The sequence below is a fragment of the Hyaena hyaena genome, unplaced genomic scaffold (genome assembly GCF_003009895.1).
Source record: "Hyaena hyaena isolate Hyena2069 unplaced genomic scaffold, ASM300989v1 scaffold_84, whole genome shotgun sequence".
Lineage (NCBI taxonomy): Eukaryota > Metazoa > Chordata > Mammalia > Carnivora > Hyaenidae > Hyaena > Hyaena hyaena.
In genome coordinates, this window is record NW_024080716.1 from 1,614,416 (window position 1) to 1,633,038 (window position 18,623).

The 18,623-nt window shown below is 40.8% G+C and overlaps 1 protein-coding gene across 9 annotated transcripts in view; it reads left to right on the forward strand.

Annotated features, from left to right (window-relative positions):
* Positions 1–18,623, forward strand: part of LOC120233110 (LIM domain containing preferred translocation partner in lipoma) — a 673,125-nt gene that overhangs the window by 552,500 nt on the left and 102,002 nt on the right. For all 9 annotated transcript variants that reach the window (XM_039234226.1, XM_039234221.1, XM_039234228.1 and 6 more), the window contains one exon: positions 13,038–13,207. In XM_039234226.1, the coding sequence (XP_039090157.1) occupies positions 13,038–13,207 (170 nt within the window). The remainder of the gene's footprint in view (positions 1–13,037; positions 13,208–18,623) is intronic.

Genomic DNA, 18,623 nt, shown 5'->3' on the forward strand with positions numbered 1-18,623 from the left:
ATGTTTACTTTTTTTTATTTAAGCCATCTTTTATTTCCTTTAAAAGACACTATGCTCCCATTTGTACTACCTGCAGCAAGCTAAATTACTCCTTGGTGTTTACACCTTTCAAATATATATAGACTATCATCATGACACTCCTTAGTCATCCTCCAGCCTCGCTATTGTACATATATAGTTCCTTTAATCTTCCTCAGTCTCTCTCGTCCTTTATCGCTAGCACCATATTCTACTCCCTACTGCCTACAAGAGAACAGTCTGAGTATATTCCAGATGGGAAAAAATAACCCCAACATGTTGTAACAGGGGGGAGAAAACACACTGATGAGATGAAAGGAACAATCTACAGGTTAATTAGTAGTATGGCCACAAATATGTGCACAGTTTTGTTTCAGAAATAAAGCAAGCTGTATTTGTTGTAACTATCTCTTCTTTGAACTTAACAGAATGCTGATAATGCCAAGCTGTGTTTACAGTCCAGATTTTTGCTAAAGACCTTCAACTTTGCACTCCCCCTGTGTGGTATCTCTTGCCCAAGACAGAACTACAAATAAAAGCACTTAGCAGGAGCTGATGCAAGAACACATCACGGAGTGGGTCTGTTTTTGTGCAGTTTCTGTGGATTTATATCATTTCTGGGAGCACTCCCTATAAGCCTTCATAAGGAGGAACCCTTGTGTTATCTCACCAGTTATTAGGCACTTGGGTATTAGTCATCCTGTAAAAATTAAATGTGTTTACCAACTATGATCATCTAAAAATGGAAACTACGTTAGTGCGAGAGGATTCTCCCAGAAATACTCTGCTGACATAAATAGAACATGCCTATTACCCCATTTCTTGTTTCTTTTATTTAATGGCTTTTATAGTGTTTCAACAAGTTTGCGGTCTTGAAGGGCTGTCTAGAAATCACCATTGAACAGATTCTCCTTACCCTCAGGCAGGCTTACTCTAATTTAGCTAAGAATGAAAAATGAAAGCCTGGATAGGTTTTGAGAGAAACACTTGATTCCATGTACACCTCTTATCAGAGGATATAGAGAAGATCTGCCCTTCCCAGGTACATGGCTTCTTAAGGAAATGATCCATTTTTATAAACTCTGCTATGGTCCCACAAATGTCCCTTCATTCCCAACCAGATCCTTCCTGTAGCACTTTCTGAGCCTTTCTTCTGCTGTTCTCTCATGGTCTCACAGGGCTCTAAGCTCCTACAAAGTAGAAAGGCAGCTGCTTGCTGTGTTCTTATTATGAAACGTTGTGCCGCACCTCAGAAATGATGATAGCCAGTGGAATTTATTAGAACAAAATTTAAACTTTTCTACTCTTAAACCCAGTGATTCTGCTAATCTGGAGGTGCCAAAGAAGGGTGGCTATTTATTTCTTCTCCTACACAAAGCAAGATTGTGAAGGAACTTCTTCTCTGAATGAAAGGGGAGAGGGGAAAAGTGGGAACCTTCTCATGTTTTATTCAGATGTTAACAAAGAAAATGGAGAAGTGTGGTTTCCTTAAAATTGACACCATTTTTATCCCAAACATTCTGGTAAATGATAGCAGATGACTGTTCAAGCTTCTTGAGAGAGAATGGGGATTTTTTTTTTCAGGAGCAGAGTCCCAGCGGGAAGTATTACCTAAAAGTAATACACTAATTGCTTTCTATCTTGCATATTTCCACATACTGTGTGCATACATACGTGTATTAATAACTGTTCCCAAGACGTCACTCTAGCACTCAGCTCGGTGTTGCTATGCAAGTGCAGGAGACAGAATCGATGCAGACTGCAGTTTAGCAACAAGAATCTTACAGACGCGCGAGGGCGGAGAGAGAGAGATGGTCGCAGGTCTAAGATTCGGTGCCTGGGTCTCCCTCTGAGCTCTGATGTAACATCATGTGTCAAATATTCATGGCATCCATCGGCCCACTCCACTGAGATCATGAAACGGCACTGCCAGCATTTCCAAGGAACTTAGATCCTCAAAATCTGTCTACTTACATCCAGGACAGCATTCCATCTTGTGGAATTACACAGGAATTCCTTAGAATATGAACTCTGGATAAAAGCCCAGATGTACAAGTACATTGTGCTCTATTGTGCATGTGATTTATATCATCATTCATAACAAAGGTGTATTTTACAGTGATATATCTTGGAGGAATTCCTTACATTTTGTTGTCGTTTATAATTTAATATCTAAATTCCTCCTGGTAACCCTTTGAGTCACCTAGGGCTGGGATTACTGTTGAGGTATGTAGCACCTACTGACTCAGGTGGATCAAGTAGCTTGCCCAAAGCCACAGGTTATATATATGATAGAGCCAGGATTAGAACCCAGTTCTTCTACCCAGAGATCTACTACTTATGCCACACGGGTGTTTATTTACCCTTTAAAAAAGTAAATAACAAAATAAAGCAGAAGCCTCTTTGCAAATGAATATTATATGTAACTCCAGTGTAGAAAAATGAATCAGTTCAGACCGGGTATGGTCAGACAGGGAGCAGAGCCTGGCCTTTTATGGCCCCAAGGTATCACTGCAAAATCCACTAGCAAACATCCTGAGGCCATTCCTTTGAGTTTCAGAACACTTGGATGTAAAACTCCAGAACAGGCCTGGGTGTTTCAGATATAAATGGATTGATTCTGCTATTTCAGATAGTAATGTAGTTACCCTTGTTCTGGAATCATGCAGGAGGCATCCTTGTGGACTGCCATGTCCCACAGGATGCTCCCATTTACAATGAAACTTTACCATGTGTGGAGGGAGAGAGTCCTCACGCTCAGGCAACAGCGCCTACTAGTGGGGGAACAATCATAGTTGAGGAGGCTCACCCCGGAGATGGTTTGGGCACTCAGTCCACTGTGCTTGGAGCCTGAAGGCTTCCACCAGGGTCTCACCTCTTCTGTCAAGGCATGGCCTCTCCCTCAGCCTTGGTTTTCACATCTGTAAATGAGGTTGGACCAGGTGTTTTCTAAATGTTCCACATGTTTCCTCCTCCTTAGACTTTTAAATCCTTCTAACAGTGTTTTAGGGGCATTTCAGCACCAAGTGGAGAAACCAAAGCTGGGATGTGGTGTCAGATGAGAATATCGCCCACCTCCGGGTTCAGCACCCCGTGGGTACACAACGTGGGCCGGTTGAAAGACCACTAGACCTGGGACCAGATGAACCAAGTCTGAATTCCAGCTCTTCTGTCCCCACTCACGCACGAGATTATTCTCCTAGATTCACTCATTTGCTAGCAAAGGCAAATTGCCTTAGCTAGCCTTTGGTTATTATAAAGTAAGCTTCAATTGACATGTAAATGGTGATGTTTCATGTGAACCTGCAGGATTATCTTGAACTTGATATGTCAGAAATTTAAAAGTAATACTAGTCATCACGTCCATTTTTCTCTGTTTCGTAGCATCAAGTACAAAAGCACGTTTAATATTTTAAAGTTCTATGTAAGTATAAGGAGTGCTTGGTGACATCATAAGAAGATGATCACGGCTATTTTGGGGTACTGAAATACAGGAGCGTTAGCAGGGCACCTGGGTGGCTCAGTCGGTTAACCATCCTTCTCTTGATTTTGGCTCGGGTCGTGATTTCAGGGTCATGAGTTTGAGCCCTGCTTGGGAGCCCTGTAGTCTCTAAGCTAACAGCGTTGGAATCTACTTGGACTTTTCTGTCTTCCTTTCTCTTTCTGCCCTCTCCCCATCAAAATAAATAAACTTTTAAAAATAAAAAGAAAGAAATACAGTAGCTTTAGAAACACCTTCTTGAATTACCTCAGGGTTAGGTTTGCTCATAAATAAACAAAACACATTTGGAGATTTTTCCCACCACAGAAACTATGAGTAGCTGGACAAATTAAAGCATTTTCAGCTTGGAATGGAGCTTAAAGGAAATGCAGATTCCCATGAGAGATACCATAGAGCAGATTCCAATCATACGTTGAAAATAATCATTGCAATAGCAGCTGTAACTGTACTAGTCCATATTGATTTTTATTTCTGTTAATGGTTCAATCATGAAATGAATTTTTAAATATAGGAAAGTAGATTAAGAATTCAGAAGGGGAGTATGAAAATGTCTATGTGTAAAAATTAGGTTGAAGAGAAATCTTGACTTCAGTCAAAATAGATCCTGATATTCCCATCAGGGATGTTGTAAGGTTTATACGAGCTTCCTGCCAGGCCGGATGTTTTTAGGAATCTTGGAGTTCTAAAGCAATAAGCCAGGTTAGGGGACAGGTTAAGCGGGCTCCAAAGCCAGACTGCAGGCTCCAAAGCCTCCCTATCCCAGCTTCAATATTTAACTCCATGGCCTCGGGCAAATGTCTTAATCTCTCTAGGCAGCCATTTCTTCAGCTATGATGCAAATGATAGGGCCCACACCATCAGGTTGGTGGAAGAATCATCTGAGATAATACATTTAAATGCTCAAAACAATGCTTGGCAGGCACTAAGTCCTACATAAATATTGACTATTATCATCACTCTGGGATCCATACATTTTTGCTGGATTAGGGTTAAATTTATCGCTTCTCAGCCTTTTGGCTAAGATCAAGTGTAGGGTTAAATTTCTAACACTAAATTCTATGAGTAACATTTTGGTGAATATAAATCTTATATAACTGCCTCACAGATGTGCCTCTATAACTCCCATATTGACTGTTCTCTTTAAAGGTAGGTCCAGGGGCGCCCGGGTGGCTCAGTCGGTTAAGCCTCTGACTTCGGCTTAGGTCATGATCTCATGGTTCATGGGTTTGAGCCCCACATCGGGCTCTGTGCTGACAGCTCAGAGCCTAGAGCCTGCTTCGGGTTCTGTGTCTCCCTCTTTTTCTGCCCCTTCCCCTCTCATGCTCTGTCTCTCTCTGTCTCGAAAATAAATAAGAACACTAAAAAAGAAAAGAAAAGAAAAAAATAATAAAGGTAAGTCCAGGGGCACCTGGGTGGCTCAGGTCAGTTAACTGGGTCAGTTAAGCGTTCAAATCTTGGTTTCGGCTCAGGTAATGATCTCATGGCTCATAGGTTTGAGTCTCACATTGGGCTCTGTGCTGACAGTGTGAAACCTGCTTGGGACTCTCTGTCTCTGTCTCTGTCTCCATCTCTCTCTGAACCTCCCCTGCTCTTTATCTCTCTCTCTCAAAATAAATAAATAAACTTAAAAAATATATAAAGGTAGGTCCAGAGTACATATCTCTGTGCTGTTAGTTGCAGTGAGCTCTCTATTTGAAGTTGCGCATATTATACCTCCTATCGCTGGAGGGACAAAGAACAGAGCCTGTATGAGGCCCTTTGTGGCTGTTGAACTTCATTGCCAGGTACTGAAGGCAGTCATCGCCATCTTCTTTTTACAGAGGCTGAGAAAATGTTACCGCTGTACCACACTTAGCACAGAATAGGGACTTTGTAAGTACATTTATTGAGAGGCTGACAGAATCGCTGGACAGTTGACTCAACCAAGACCATCTAATCCTTGAGGGGGGTCTGTTTATTGCTGATTTTGAAAACAAGTATCCTCAGGCTCTAGAAATTTAGGAAATGTGTCCAGGTTCCCATAGCTAGTGAGTAACAAAGGCAAGACTCACAGATCTGTCTAATTTCCTTTACACCTTTATATATAACTTTGTTAAAGGGCGCCATGTATTACAATCAAAACTGCAAAGCAGTGTTTTTTGGTTTGCTTTTGTTGCTATCTGGCTTTTGCTTTTATTTGAGCTGCTTTTCCTAAGAATGGAAGCTGCCAGAAAGTGACTGCCCTGACATTCCCCATGCATATGTTTGTTACGTAGTTCAGTGGAGGTTGAGACCAGGGTGCACGGTGTCCATCTCATGCCTCTGTCAACACAACTAAGAGCAACTTACTAGGATGTAAGCTCTGTAGGACCAGGCCTCTGGTCCTGTCATTGCTTTGTAAGAATTCTCTAGCACAGACCACACTGTGGAACACATGGCCATGCAGTTCCTTTTAGAGCAATGCTTCTCAAACCCACTGCACATTAGCATTGTTACTTCAAAACCCTGCCCCAGACCAAAGAAACCAGAATCTCGAGAAGTAAAGCATGTATATCAGTATAGTTTTTTTTTTTTTTTAAGCTTTCCTAATGGAAAACCAGAGTTTAAGTTTCAATACTTTCAAATTTTCCCTGAAGGACTCCCACCTATTCTGATCGACCTACCTATAGTAGATTCTGATGTTCACTGAGCACGCCTAAGATTTCGGGGCTAGTGAAGTGATGTTGGATCAGCTCTTCTTTCCCTGGGTGTGGGAATGGCCCACACTGCTACCCAACGCTGAAGGCATCAGAGTTCTGAGTGGATAATAAACTGTACTCATAGAAAAACTTGCTGATTAAGAAGATGGACTTTGGAAGTCTTCCCTGCTTTCTATCTCAGCCCCACCTCCTCCTGCCTCTGAGGCCTTGGCCAAGTGATGTCACCTCAGACGTCCAACCTATCAAATAAAAATAGGTAATCATTATAGACCTAAGAAAGAATGTATGTGGAGCGCTTTGGACAGTGCCTGGCATGGAGAAAAAAGCACAGTAATTTTCTTTTACACTTTTGTTATGCTTCTTAACAATGCAGCATAATTAAGTCAGCGGAATATGTTTACTTTTACAACCCCATATGGGACTCTTCCTCCCAAACCACCCCCTTACCTGAAGGTCCAGCCTAAGAAAATATGTATCTGTAAATGAATCACCTCATGGCTAGACTTCATACTGACTTCCTTCCTTCAGTAGGATTCAGCCTTCGCTCCATGTTATCAGGTGTGTGGCTCAGGCCTTTATTTGCCCGCGCCTGTACTGTTCTCTCTGACAATTTGGGGCTTCTTTGTTTGTTTTGTTACTTTTACTTATGTTCTTATTTTATACTAAGATGTTTCTTACTTTGTCTCTCTTGGAAGGCTTCCTCTGTCTACCACGGGCCACAGTGCTATAGCAGGCACTGCCCCTTTGCCTGCTGTGTGTGTGCACACATGCGTGCGAGAGAGAGTGCACGCACATGTGTGTAGGGAAGAGAGAGAGCGGTACTGCCATCTGCCGCCTCCTCCCTCCCACCCGAGTGCCCAATGAATCTTTAAGCATCTCAGCAAGGACCGTCTGAGCAACAACATAATGAAATACTACAATGCAGTCTTATAGACACAAGCAGGGCAATGGAACTCGGTGTGTCCTGCAGTCCAGCTTTTAACATAGGATAAGGATTCCATTATCCCCACACCTAAATGGCACTAACCATAGGAGACTGAATATTACCACGTTGTTTAAAGGCAGAGTCCAAGAAAGTAGGAAAAAACTGAATTTGACTTACGATGGGATAGGTAATATCACACCTTCAATGGTGATCAGTTGACATTCTTGATAGACTCTGTATTGTTGCCTAAGGCCATACCTCAGTGCCATGTGATGCATTCCTTTATAACACAACATTAGACTTCAGTAGGAGTGCTTCTCCTTAATATAAGTGAACCTCTTTCTCTGGTTCAGGGCTGGCAAAATATGAGACAATTTAGCTGGTTCTGTTCATGTATGTTATCGAGTAGAAAGCCATTGAGAAGCCTTCAAACAAAGACATAAAGAGACAGCATTAGAGTGATAACTCATTGGTGGAAAGCAGACTTTTTCAGCCAACTTATTGACAGTCTGCCCTGAATGGTTTTGAATGCAAATGAAACAAGCCTATTTGGGCAATGCTTATCCACTGCTATCCTGATGCATGGTACAGAAATAGGTAACCCTTGGAACAGTGGCTCAACTTGACTGATCATTAAAATTACCAGGAGAGCTTTTAAACTTCCAGTCCTAGGACATCCCACCTCAGACCAATGAAATCAGAATCTCTGGAGCTGGAACCCAATAGTCCATATTTTTTTTAAGTTCCCCAGAGTATCCAGCATATTGGCAAGGTTGAAAATCACTGTCATAGGACTTAAGAAGTTTAAAACACAGGGTGTCCATTACTACATGCACTAATGCTACAGGATTCTAGAAAAAGCTTTAGTGATTAGAAAATGCCATCATTCTAGAACCTTCAGTGAATGTCAGATGGACCTGTCATATAAAGAATGCAAGCTTATTCTACTATCTTTTTCTACCTTCAGCAGAAGATAATTTCTGAATCAGCTTAATGGAGGCTCTGCTTTAGGAAGATAACTCCAGTGGCCATATGTAGGGTAAATTGGAACAGTCTTTTTGTTTCTAGGAATACTTTGCCATGACTTCATTACCCTGATATAACCTTATTGATTCAATTTTCAAACAGGATTTTGTTCAGAATATTTGAAGAAGGTGCATAATGAGAAAGCTGAGATATCATATGATCGGCATAAGGGGTTTCAATTCATTGTGATGCTTGAAAGAGAATATTTCTATTATAAGTCAGATAGCAAGAAGGACATGAAGATAAATGTGACCCAGCTTGATGTCTGCATACATTTTCTATTTTCCTTTTACTGGTGAATAATGCAAAAGTGCTAAAGGATCACCACCTTTCACAATGGCTACGGACATTTTTGATCCTACCTCAGAAAGAAGCAGGGTTTGTAAAAAGGGGCCTGTGGCCTCTTATAGCAATGGTGCAAGGCTCACATGAGAAGCATTTTTAAGTAAACATATTTATTTTCACATTGTAAGGGAAATATATTCACATTACCAAAAGAGAAAACTAGAACCAATAAATACGAAAACCTGTGTCCTCCTAACCTACCTCCCTGCTCATCCTATTGACTTGCCTGTAATGTCACTCTTCATCCCTGCCCTTCCTGAAAAGGACTTGTTCAAATTCTACATAACCTTCCAGATTTAGCTCAATACTAAGACTTCCATAAAGCCCCTCCACTTATAAGAGGAAGTGAATCCGAGATACTGGAGCAGTCAGGAAGCCATTGCAATGGCCCATGAAAGATAATGGAGCCTGATTTAGGTAGTAGGTGTGTAGCAGATAGAAGCCTTTCAGAGACACTCCAGAGGTTGCTATAGTTGAGACGGGACTGGGGGAACGGGTGAGAAGAACCTATAACCAGTTCCACAGTAAATAAATATGAAGCGATATGCCTAGTGAGCAATAATATATAACCAAGCTTTAGAAACCAGTTCTTTTTATTTATTTATGTTTTGACTCAGGCATCTTGAATCACTGGCAGAAACTTCCTCAGAAGGTCTGACCCTCTGTCATTGGATTTTTTTAAATTACTGTCCTAAGCTTTGCCAACAAGCTCCTCCTCCCAGCCCTGGGTCTGAACTTGAGCTTCCTACTGGCTCCTAATCAACTCTGTTTCCTTCATGCTCTGATGCCTTCAAGTCTGGTACCATTCCCCCTGGTTTTTCCCTCACTTAAAAGTGCTGAGATACTTGTCCAGAAAATGGGCATTTGGATTGCAGTATGCTTTTAATGACGTGTGGGGTAAGCCCCCCTAGGGACAAGGATGAACTATGCTTGAGTGACTTTCTTTCCATTGTGAGCGCTTCCCTAAAAGGCATAGTTTGTAAATTTTGTTAATGTGAAAAGGGAACATTCGGGCACCTTTTCTGGCCCGCTGATGTGTAGGGCTATTTTTATTTTTTGTTCGCTCTTTTTCTGGGCTTGTGATTTTAAAGGTGCCAGACTGACTGCCCTCGAGCCCATGTCCCCGATTTCTCCTAAGAAGAGGAAAAATACGGGAGGCAGCAGAGCTGGTCATGTCCGGGTTCAGCATATTAGCCTGACCCACTCTGGAAGAATACTCTCCAAACTATAAAGGAGAAGATTGTTCCTTATGAATCCAGACCATCTGCTTTCATAGCTGAGAAGACAAATCCTTGTGCCAGCACCAAGTCACTGCAGACATGTGGGGTCCAGTCAAGCCCAGCCACTCATTCCCTGTGGAAAAACTAGAATGTTCTCTCTCCCCTCTCCACCTGTCACAACTCCATCCTTGAGTTGGGCCCAAATGCCTCCTTTTCACAAAACCCTTCCTAAGGCCCCTGTCACATATGATTTTCCTTCCAAGCCTCCATAGCACTTTCTCCTATGGCACTGGCACCTTTTTCCATGTGATTGTAGAATGTACCTTGTAAGGCCTGTAAAAGCCACTGACCATGTCTACTCCATTTCTGTTTATCACAGAAAAGCAGAATATAGTACTTTTCAAGAGTAGACACCCGAGGAACGTTTGTTGAACAGAATGAAAATTGTAAAGCTTTGCTTTTCAGCCTGATTAGGGGTCTGTCCTGATCTTTCCCTCTAATCAGTGACTCAGATTCTCTCCCAGATCCTCAGGGATAGCTAAGAAACTCTCCATAAACCGTGTAGACCTGAGCTCTTGGATTCCAGAGATTGTACTTTGGGTCAGCCGTAGTCTGGATCACAGTCGCTACCTCCAGCTGCTTCCTAGAACACCTGACATTTAGTCAGAATTCCTTTTGTTTCCCCACGTGCGGTCCACACGTCACTGTGCCGTCCCTAGTGGACTATCAAGGAACCCAGTTTAAGATCTAGGAAGGGAAAGAATCATAACTATAAATAATTCTGTTGACCTGAATTTCACAGATTTGAAATGTAAAATTACAGTTTTCGCAGGTACCCAATAGACTGTTAATAATCATCATAGTCTTAAGAAATTGCACATATATCACAAAACCTCAGTTGATTGGTGTTGTTTGATCAGTGTTTGCCAACAGTGCCCTTCAGCTCAGAGTATTTTCATGTTATTAGTATGTTTTTTCTTTCCTGCTGGTGCTAAACCTATATTTTGCATTATCACTATTGTATTGCATGGTTTCTTTAGTTCACCAGAATTGATCAGTGATTCCAACATGATTCAATGAAGGCAATAAAAATAGAAATAAAGATAATACCATAAATACCACTTCAGATTAATATTAAAAATGTAAATTTTTGTGAACAAGGATTCCAGTGTAAATACTGGAAGCGAATCCGTATGTTGTGAAACGGATATGATGGATTTGCACAAGCAGTTGAAGAAAAGTTTGAATAACTAAACTATGCTAATGACTCTTTAAACATTATACCTTATGAATTGGTGATCCATTTTCCTATAATCCCAATGTGTTTTCTGTAATGAAATGTCAGATAGTGGCACAAAGCTCTAATTTTAGCATCAAGTTCAAACATAGCACAGTGAACTTTTTAGTAAATCAATTAAGCTGTTTTTTTTTCTCAATAATCACAAAACAAGAGCCATATGCAATAACCTAATTTTGTTACTCAAGGCAATTAAGTCCCAAATTTAAAAGGCACCTTTCTAAGGTTATACATCTCATAATAAAAACAGGTACAAAATCACTCTTGGGTGGGAGCTTATAAAACAAGCCACAAGGTATATTACAAAAGTTTTTATCCAGTGTTAGGAATATGATATCAAGACTTTATAGTGTCAGCTACAGTGGTGACAGCTTAGTTTCCAGGACTTTAACTCTTTTTACAGCACTTGATATTTCTTATTCCTTTGGGGGAAAACGATCTGTCATTTGGGTTAAATTTTAAAAATACATTTAAGTCCTGCAACAGAACATATAGAAATATTTTCCAGTGCCAGTGCAACTGGAGAGGATTAGAAATATATTTGCCTCTTTCCTCCCAAGTTGAAACATTTAGCCCTCCCGTTTTTGGGTGTGAAATGGTTGTCAATCCAGTGGATGGAGTGCTGAAAGCAGTCTTTAGTGAGAAATCGCTCCATCCTGTCAGCTCTGTGTTCAGTCCTGATGCACAGAACTAAACAGTTGCAAACAGCCTCATGGTTAAAACCATGGACGCCGGAGCCAGACTCCTTGGATTTGAATTTCATTAACCGTTTTTATGACTCTGTTTCCTCATCTGTGCAATAAGAATAATAACAGACCTACGGCATAGGTGGTTGTAAATATGAAAGGAGTTAATGTGTGTATAAAGCACCGTGAAAATGCCTGGCACATGGGAAACACTGGGTATGCTTATAGTTTATGCGTCAAAGCCCACCGATTCTTGCTGACATTCCCAGCGACCTGTAATTATTTGTTAAGACGTTTTACTTATAGAAATAGAGACTAAGAAAGAAAACTGGACGTGGATTTGACCTCCGGCTCAAGATTCCCATGACGGAACCAGAGAGGGATACAGATTGCAACCAGCACAATGCCTCACAAGACATAAATATTTATCTTCTGTTACGTTTTATTGTTCCTATTTAAAACAAGGAATTTTTAAAAACCGAAATCTGATGTCCATATGTGGTCCAGATGCCCCATAAATCAGTTTAAGAATGCTGAAAGTTTACAGAACCCTGGGTTGGACAGTGACAAGCAGGGTCATCGAGACTCCACCCCCTACAAGTATGTGGAACCTTTTCAGGTTTTAGGGATGGTTCAAACTCTGATCACATTTGGAGGCAGTACCAACTGGATTTTAGTAACTTAAAGGGTGTTTGTCAAGTGTAAGAGGAGACTTGCTTAATGAGGCCCTAGAAGACAGAAATGGAACTACTGAGTAGCAGTGAGCTTGAGGAAGCAGTCTGGCTCAGTATGAGAAAGAACTTTCCAGCAGTCAGAGCTGTCGGGAAATAAAAGGGACTCCCTTTTGATCTGTCACTGAGGGCTGGATGCAGAGATTTTACAACCTGGGCTTTTGTGAAAGGAGTTGAAGTTAGAGTTTGGACCCAATTCCCTCACAGTCTAACTGGACACGTAGACTCTCTAAGCAGAAAGACTTGCCTAGGCTGTGCCTTCCACTGATTCTATGCTGAGTCATGTTCTTCCTATACTTGTGTATGAGATTGGACGCACAGCACTGGCCTCAACATTCGGAGACCCGAGTTCTACTCTGTTACTTTCTGTAGGTCCTTGAGCTGAGGGTCAACTTTTTGAATACCTCGTGTAAAATCTCCATCATGGCGGCCTCACAGGGGTTAGCCTGGCTCTACCGGTGATCTCGTGCGTGGGGGCGGCAGTGGCCATGTCAGCTCCACTGCCGCCACTGCCACTATGAACCTGCTGTCCCCTCCATGTCGGCTTCTTTAGAAGGACTGAAGGTGTTCCTTGGTGTGCTCTTAGCAGTCAATCCTTTTTTCTTTCAGGCCGCTGTGCTCGCTGTGGGGAAAACGTAGTCGGGGAAGGGACAGGATGCACCGCTATGGATCAGGTCTTCCATGTGGATTGTTTTACCTGCATCATCTGCAACAACAAGCTCCGAGGACAGCCCTTCTACGCCGTAGAGAAGAAAGCCTACTGTGAGCCCTGCTACATTGTAAGTTCAGACTCGCTTTGCCTCTCTTGTGCTTTGCAAAGATGTCTTCTTTGGCAGAATGCCAATCACTCCAGATAAGAATGGAGCCATCGGATCTTTATTTCTCCCCAAATTTCAAAGTGTGTGTGTGTGTGTGTGTGTGTGTGTGTGTGTGTGTGTGTGTAAATTGGCAGATCTTAACTTTTTCCAACTGTCCCCTGTTCGTATGCGGTCAGAAAGGCGTGTTAGGAGAGTCAATCAGTGATCTGCTGGGAATATCACCACCTTGTGGCTTTCAAGCATGTATGTACAAGGTCACACATCACCCCCTGAATATCAGAAGTCATGCCTCTGTTATTAGGTCTCACCCTGAATTTGAATCTGCCAATATTGGTAAAGAAACAATGCAGGGCCTCTGGACTTGTCAGGGCTCTTTCAAACCCCCCGGGCCCTTTGAATCATTCCTTATCCATTCTTAAGTTTTCTTACCACCATACCCAGCAGGTTTTCAACAATGCAAAGAAAGAAACCCTTTTTCATAGAGGGAAATGAATTTCCCTTAAAGGAAAATGAATAGTAATGCTGACTGAGGTAATAATTGGGTTTTTCTAAAAGAACACAACAACTGTATCTTAATAACATAAGTAGGTGGCTAAAAAATACACACACTCTTCATTTTTTACCAGGCTACTTAAGTACACACATTAAGCTACACACACACCAGAAGAGAGATCAATTTGATGAATGAACATAAACTTTCTTAAAATTTAAAATACATTTCTTTGCTATCTATCTGCATAATTTTAATCTCTTTAGCACTTTTTAGCGGAAAAAATAGTACAGTTTTGCAAACCCACAAAAGAAGCCTCACTGTCCAGGCATTTTTACATAAAAGAAGCTTTGGGTGCAAGGTCTTAGGAGTTATTCATAGCCTTGCAGATCCACAAGGTTCAAGTTCATTGCAGAGTCCCTGGCCTCATTGGTATCTATCTTCCCGTGACCTGATGGCTGTCACTCATCACAGCCTTGGAGTCTCTGTAGCACAGATCTGAAAGTTTAAGATTAAGATCTTGCAGGATTCAGTATAGGTTTTGCATCTCTTAGGTTCAATTTTATTCCATTTTCCTCCCCAAAGGCAACTTAAACGTATATAGCCTCATAATAGTGCCTGCCACACACTGCTGGAGCTGGGAAGGAAAAAAAAAAAAAGGTCATTTGTCTAACTCCTCTTTTTAGAAGTGAGAATACAGAAACACAGAGAGGAGGAAAATGATTTCTTCTATTCAATCCTTTGGTGTCAGAGCCATGGCTATATTCAGTTTTTCCCACCCCTGGTCTCGTAGTCTTTGCTGACACCACATATTTTTAGCTCGTCTAGAACATAAACACAAATATCATAGTGTCCTGTTGATCTCAGGGAGCTTTTACTTATGAGGGTAAGACCAGTGAACCAAAGCTCACCTCTTTAAGAAGTGAGAATATTTCAAATATCACCCTTTGAGATCTTTATTGAAAAGAGAAAATTACAGAATCCCTGTCTTTGGTAAGCAGACTGCATGGACTATCATTCACAATGACTTAGGATCCCCACTCCCCCCATGAAATTCTTTACTGCAGTGGACTCTGTGATGATGATGACATCCTCTGGTAGCACCTATGGCTGTTTGTCCTTATACAAAGTGACTGCTGTGTGTTTTGTAGCTCTTGTGTCTATTTTCCATCCTTTTTTGGCCTGCATTATGGATTCTTGCTACCATTCATGGTGCTGTGGTGGTAGCTTCCTTCATTTTTTCCTGTATCTCTTAGTGCTAGGAATCGTGAACAGTATTGGGAGACAAGATAACATGGTATGAAGAACATGGCTTGAGTCTGATTTCGTCACTTAATGCTTCATCTCCTAGAGAAAGTTACTGGATGTTTCTATGCCTCAGTTTCCTCAAAGACATAATGGGGATGATTGCAGGATTTTCCCCAAAGGCCTGTGAGGATGAAATGGGGCAACCTGTAAAGCACACTTGGCCTGCCCAGGGAATGGTAATGGAATGAATGTTATTCTGAGATTAATTTTGGTAAGATTTCTGACATAGGTGGTATTTCTGAATATTGGGTTGTAGGAAATTATTTTTAACTCCTCAGACACACCCCTGTCCCATTTTAAAATGCTTTTTGTGCCCTTCTGATTGAGTAATAAGACTGGAAAAAAGATGTAAACTGACTCAATTATGGGTTTCTACGTCATGTGGGCTCAGGTTTCGATTTCCATGCCAGGAGTAGGATCTCGATGATTCTTCAGGAGGGAGTTTCTTTTACTTTGGGAGCCTGTTACTAGACTGAGCTTATGACAGGGTAGAGTATCTGGGAGGCATTTAATCACATCCTTGGAAGAGCAGGGTGAGCTCAAACAATGGAAATTCTGACCATTCCTTTTGACTTTCCCTCCCTCATAAGCGTTAATCAAGATTTTGCTTTATGAGGCTCATCCACGGTGACTCTAAAATGCAATTTAATTCTTATCAGAATTCAGTTAAGCTTTATCCGGAGACCCTTGTTCCATATTGATTTCAGAGTTCAGCACGGCCCTCAAGCTCTCGGATGGGCGTTCTAGCATTTTAATTTCTTTGGGACTTTTCATAAATCCAATAAGCTGCCACACCGGGAAAGTAAGGAGTTTTCTTTTGGGGGAATCAGGAAAGCTGGGAGTATAAAATGAAACGAGTTGATGTTGAAGATAGAGTGTGTAGTAAGGAGGATCCTAGGGAGGTGTGCGTGCCTTTTCGAACCCAAGCCCTTGGACCAGGAGCACGTTCAATGGCGTCCAAACTTCCTCTTCTCCTGTTAGTGGAAACTGATGTCTGAGTGACATCCTATAGAAGATGCAGAAAACCCAGGCTCTAGGCCTCAGTCAGTGAGGTGTTTTGGTTTTATTTTTTTCTTTCATTGTTGGAATCAGACTATTCAAGATTGTGATTTAGTTCATTATTTCTGTGTAAAGACCACCCATGTTCAATGCTCTGAGTCCAAGAAGGAGATCCTCATCTAATATAAATTTAATATATTCTTGCCTAAGATGATTATTAACCAACTTAGATCATATTTAAGTTAACCATTTACATAATTTGGAGGGAAAATATACCAGTTAGGTCTTCATCTTCACTTCAATAATTATTCAGATTTTCCTATTGTCTCTTGAATCTTTCATACTTGCACATATATACCTATAATTAAACCAGTTTGGTTCTATAGGGCATTATACTTCTCCTTAATGATTTTTCTATATGCTTTCATGTTTTCTATTGATTGGTTTATTTTAAATACGTATATAGCTTTCCATTATTAATAATCTCTGTATTTTAACTTTTTTCTGTTTAATTTTACATTATGTTTGCATACTACATTTTAAAGCTATTTTCCCCTAGAAAGGTATTGGGTATTTTCCATTCAGTCAGTATTGTAAATAACATGCCTATAAATAGCAGAGTTAAAGTTTTATATTATTTTACTTTGAATTTTTTCCTTAGCATAAATTCTTTGATTTATATGAGCAAGTTTACTTTACAGCACTTTGGAGAACTTTTGGTAGATTTCTTTAGAAAGGTTGTTCAAATTCATAGAACCATCAGCAATACGAAACCATATGTTAAACTATAACCTATCCACTATTGAAGAGGTTTATTTATACTTATTTTGAACCAATTAAATAAGTACTTTATGTAATTTAAGTTTGTATAGTTATTAGCAAATCAGTGAGACGCTTTTCTACTTTGGTGATCTCTTAACAGCATAGTTTTGGGGTGCCTGGGTGGTTCAGTTGGTCAAGCATCCAACTTTGGCTTAGGTCATGACCTTGCAGTTTGTGAGTTCAAGCCCTACATTGGGCTCTGTGCTGATAGCTCAGAGCCTGGAGCCTGTTTCAGAATTTGTGTCTTCCTCTCTCTCTGCCCCTCCCCTGCTCACTCTCTGTCTCTCTCACTCTCAAAAATAAATAAATATTAAAATATATATACATTTATAAAAGCTTAGTTTTGATTATTCTTATGGATTTGTATAAATGAGCAGATTAAAATTAAGAGTAGTAACGTTCCTTGAGAAGTAAGGTCATATAAATAGAATGTATTGTCTCTAATCCTTGCTCTCCAGGTGTGACCTTGGGCAAGTCATTTAGTTTCTGAGTACTGGTATCATCATTTATGAAAGAGATATTAACTTCTTCCCTGTCTTCAAAGAGAAGGAATGAACACTTGTGATATTGTATACATTATGAAGTTTTATACCAATATAAGGGCTTAATCCATTAATAACATTATTATCATCGCTCTTTCCCTTAGCATAATCTGATACAGTTTAGAAATCCTCTATGTTTGGGGTAATTTCGTAGCTGCAGTTGCTATGGAAATACTGAAATAAATAAGTGTCATAGAAGGAATATGAGGACATATATGAGAAGAAGAGGCTCATGCTATGCTTAAGAAGATGTTTATGTTGGTATGAGTATGAGGGACAGCAACTGTACCTTCCACCACAGCATTCGGTCCTGAATGAGACAGGTTTACCCACAAGTAGAGATTAACAGAAGAACTGCTGTGTTCTTAGCGTGACCAAGGAGTCTGGGCTGGAGACACAGCGCATCTGGGATTCTCAGATACTCAGTCTGTTTACGAAATGGCAGCCAAGGATCTTCCCCTAAACCAGGGCTTTTTACTAGGAGTGGATCAAATCCAACTTCTAACTCTCCAACAGTGGAAGTTGGTACAGACATTTTTATTAGTTAAAATCCAAGTGATTAAAAGGCCTCAGGAAATAGGAAGCCAACTCCACAGGAGACGAAACACTATAATGTCCTTGAATTTGACACATTAGTGGCCAACATTGTAGTAGCCTTTTGCTCCCTTATGTCACTAAATGGCTAGTTAAAACATTCGAACTTTTCAATCTACCTTAGGCGGTAGGTTTTGTACCTCTGCAGGAAAGTTGTCCTTTTACACACCCAGTTCCTCCTAATAGTGTTTTAAAAGCAGTTACAGCCACTGCTTTGTGTGGATGTTGCAAAAGGAGCTGAGAGTTGGAACAAAAGCCATAAAGTCCAGATGAACTTCCCTTCTCTCTTCTCAATTGCCCACCCCTGCTCTCTTACCTCCAACGAGGGCCGGTCTCTCTCCCACACATCAAGTGCATGTGCACAAACACTTTCTTCTTGATGTTTCTTCATTTTTCCTCAAGCACGCTCCTGGAAAGGAAAAAAAAATAAATAAATGCTTCAAGGAAGAGGGACATTCGTCAATCTCTTGCGTGATTTCACCATGCTATCTACTACTAGTCATTCGTATTAGAACCTTGTGAAATAGACAGGAGAGGGGGGAGGTGTTTGGTCCCACTTTACAATGGCTTTGATATTTTCTAAGCAAAGGACAAACTAAGGCTAGGGACAGATGATCTAACT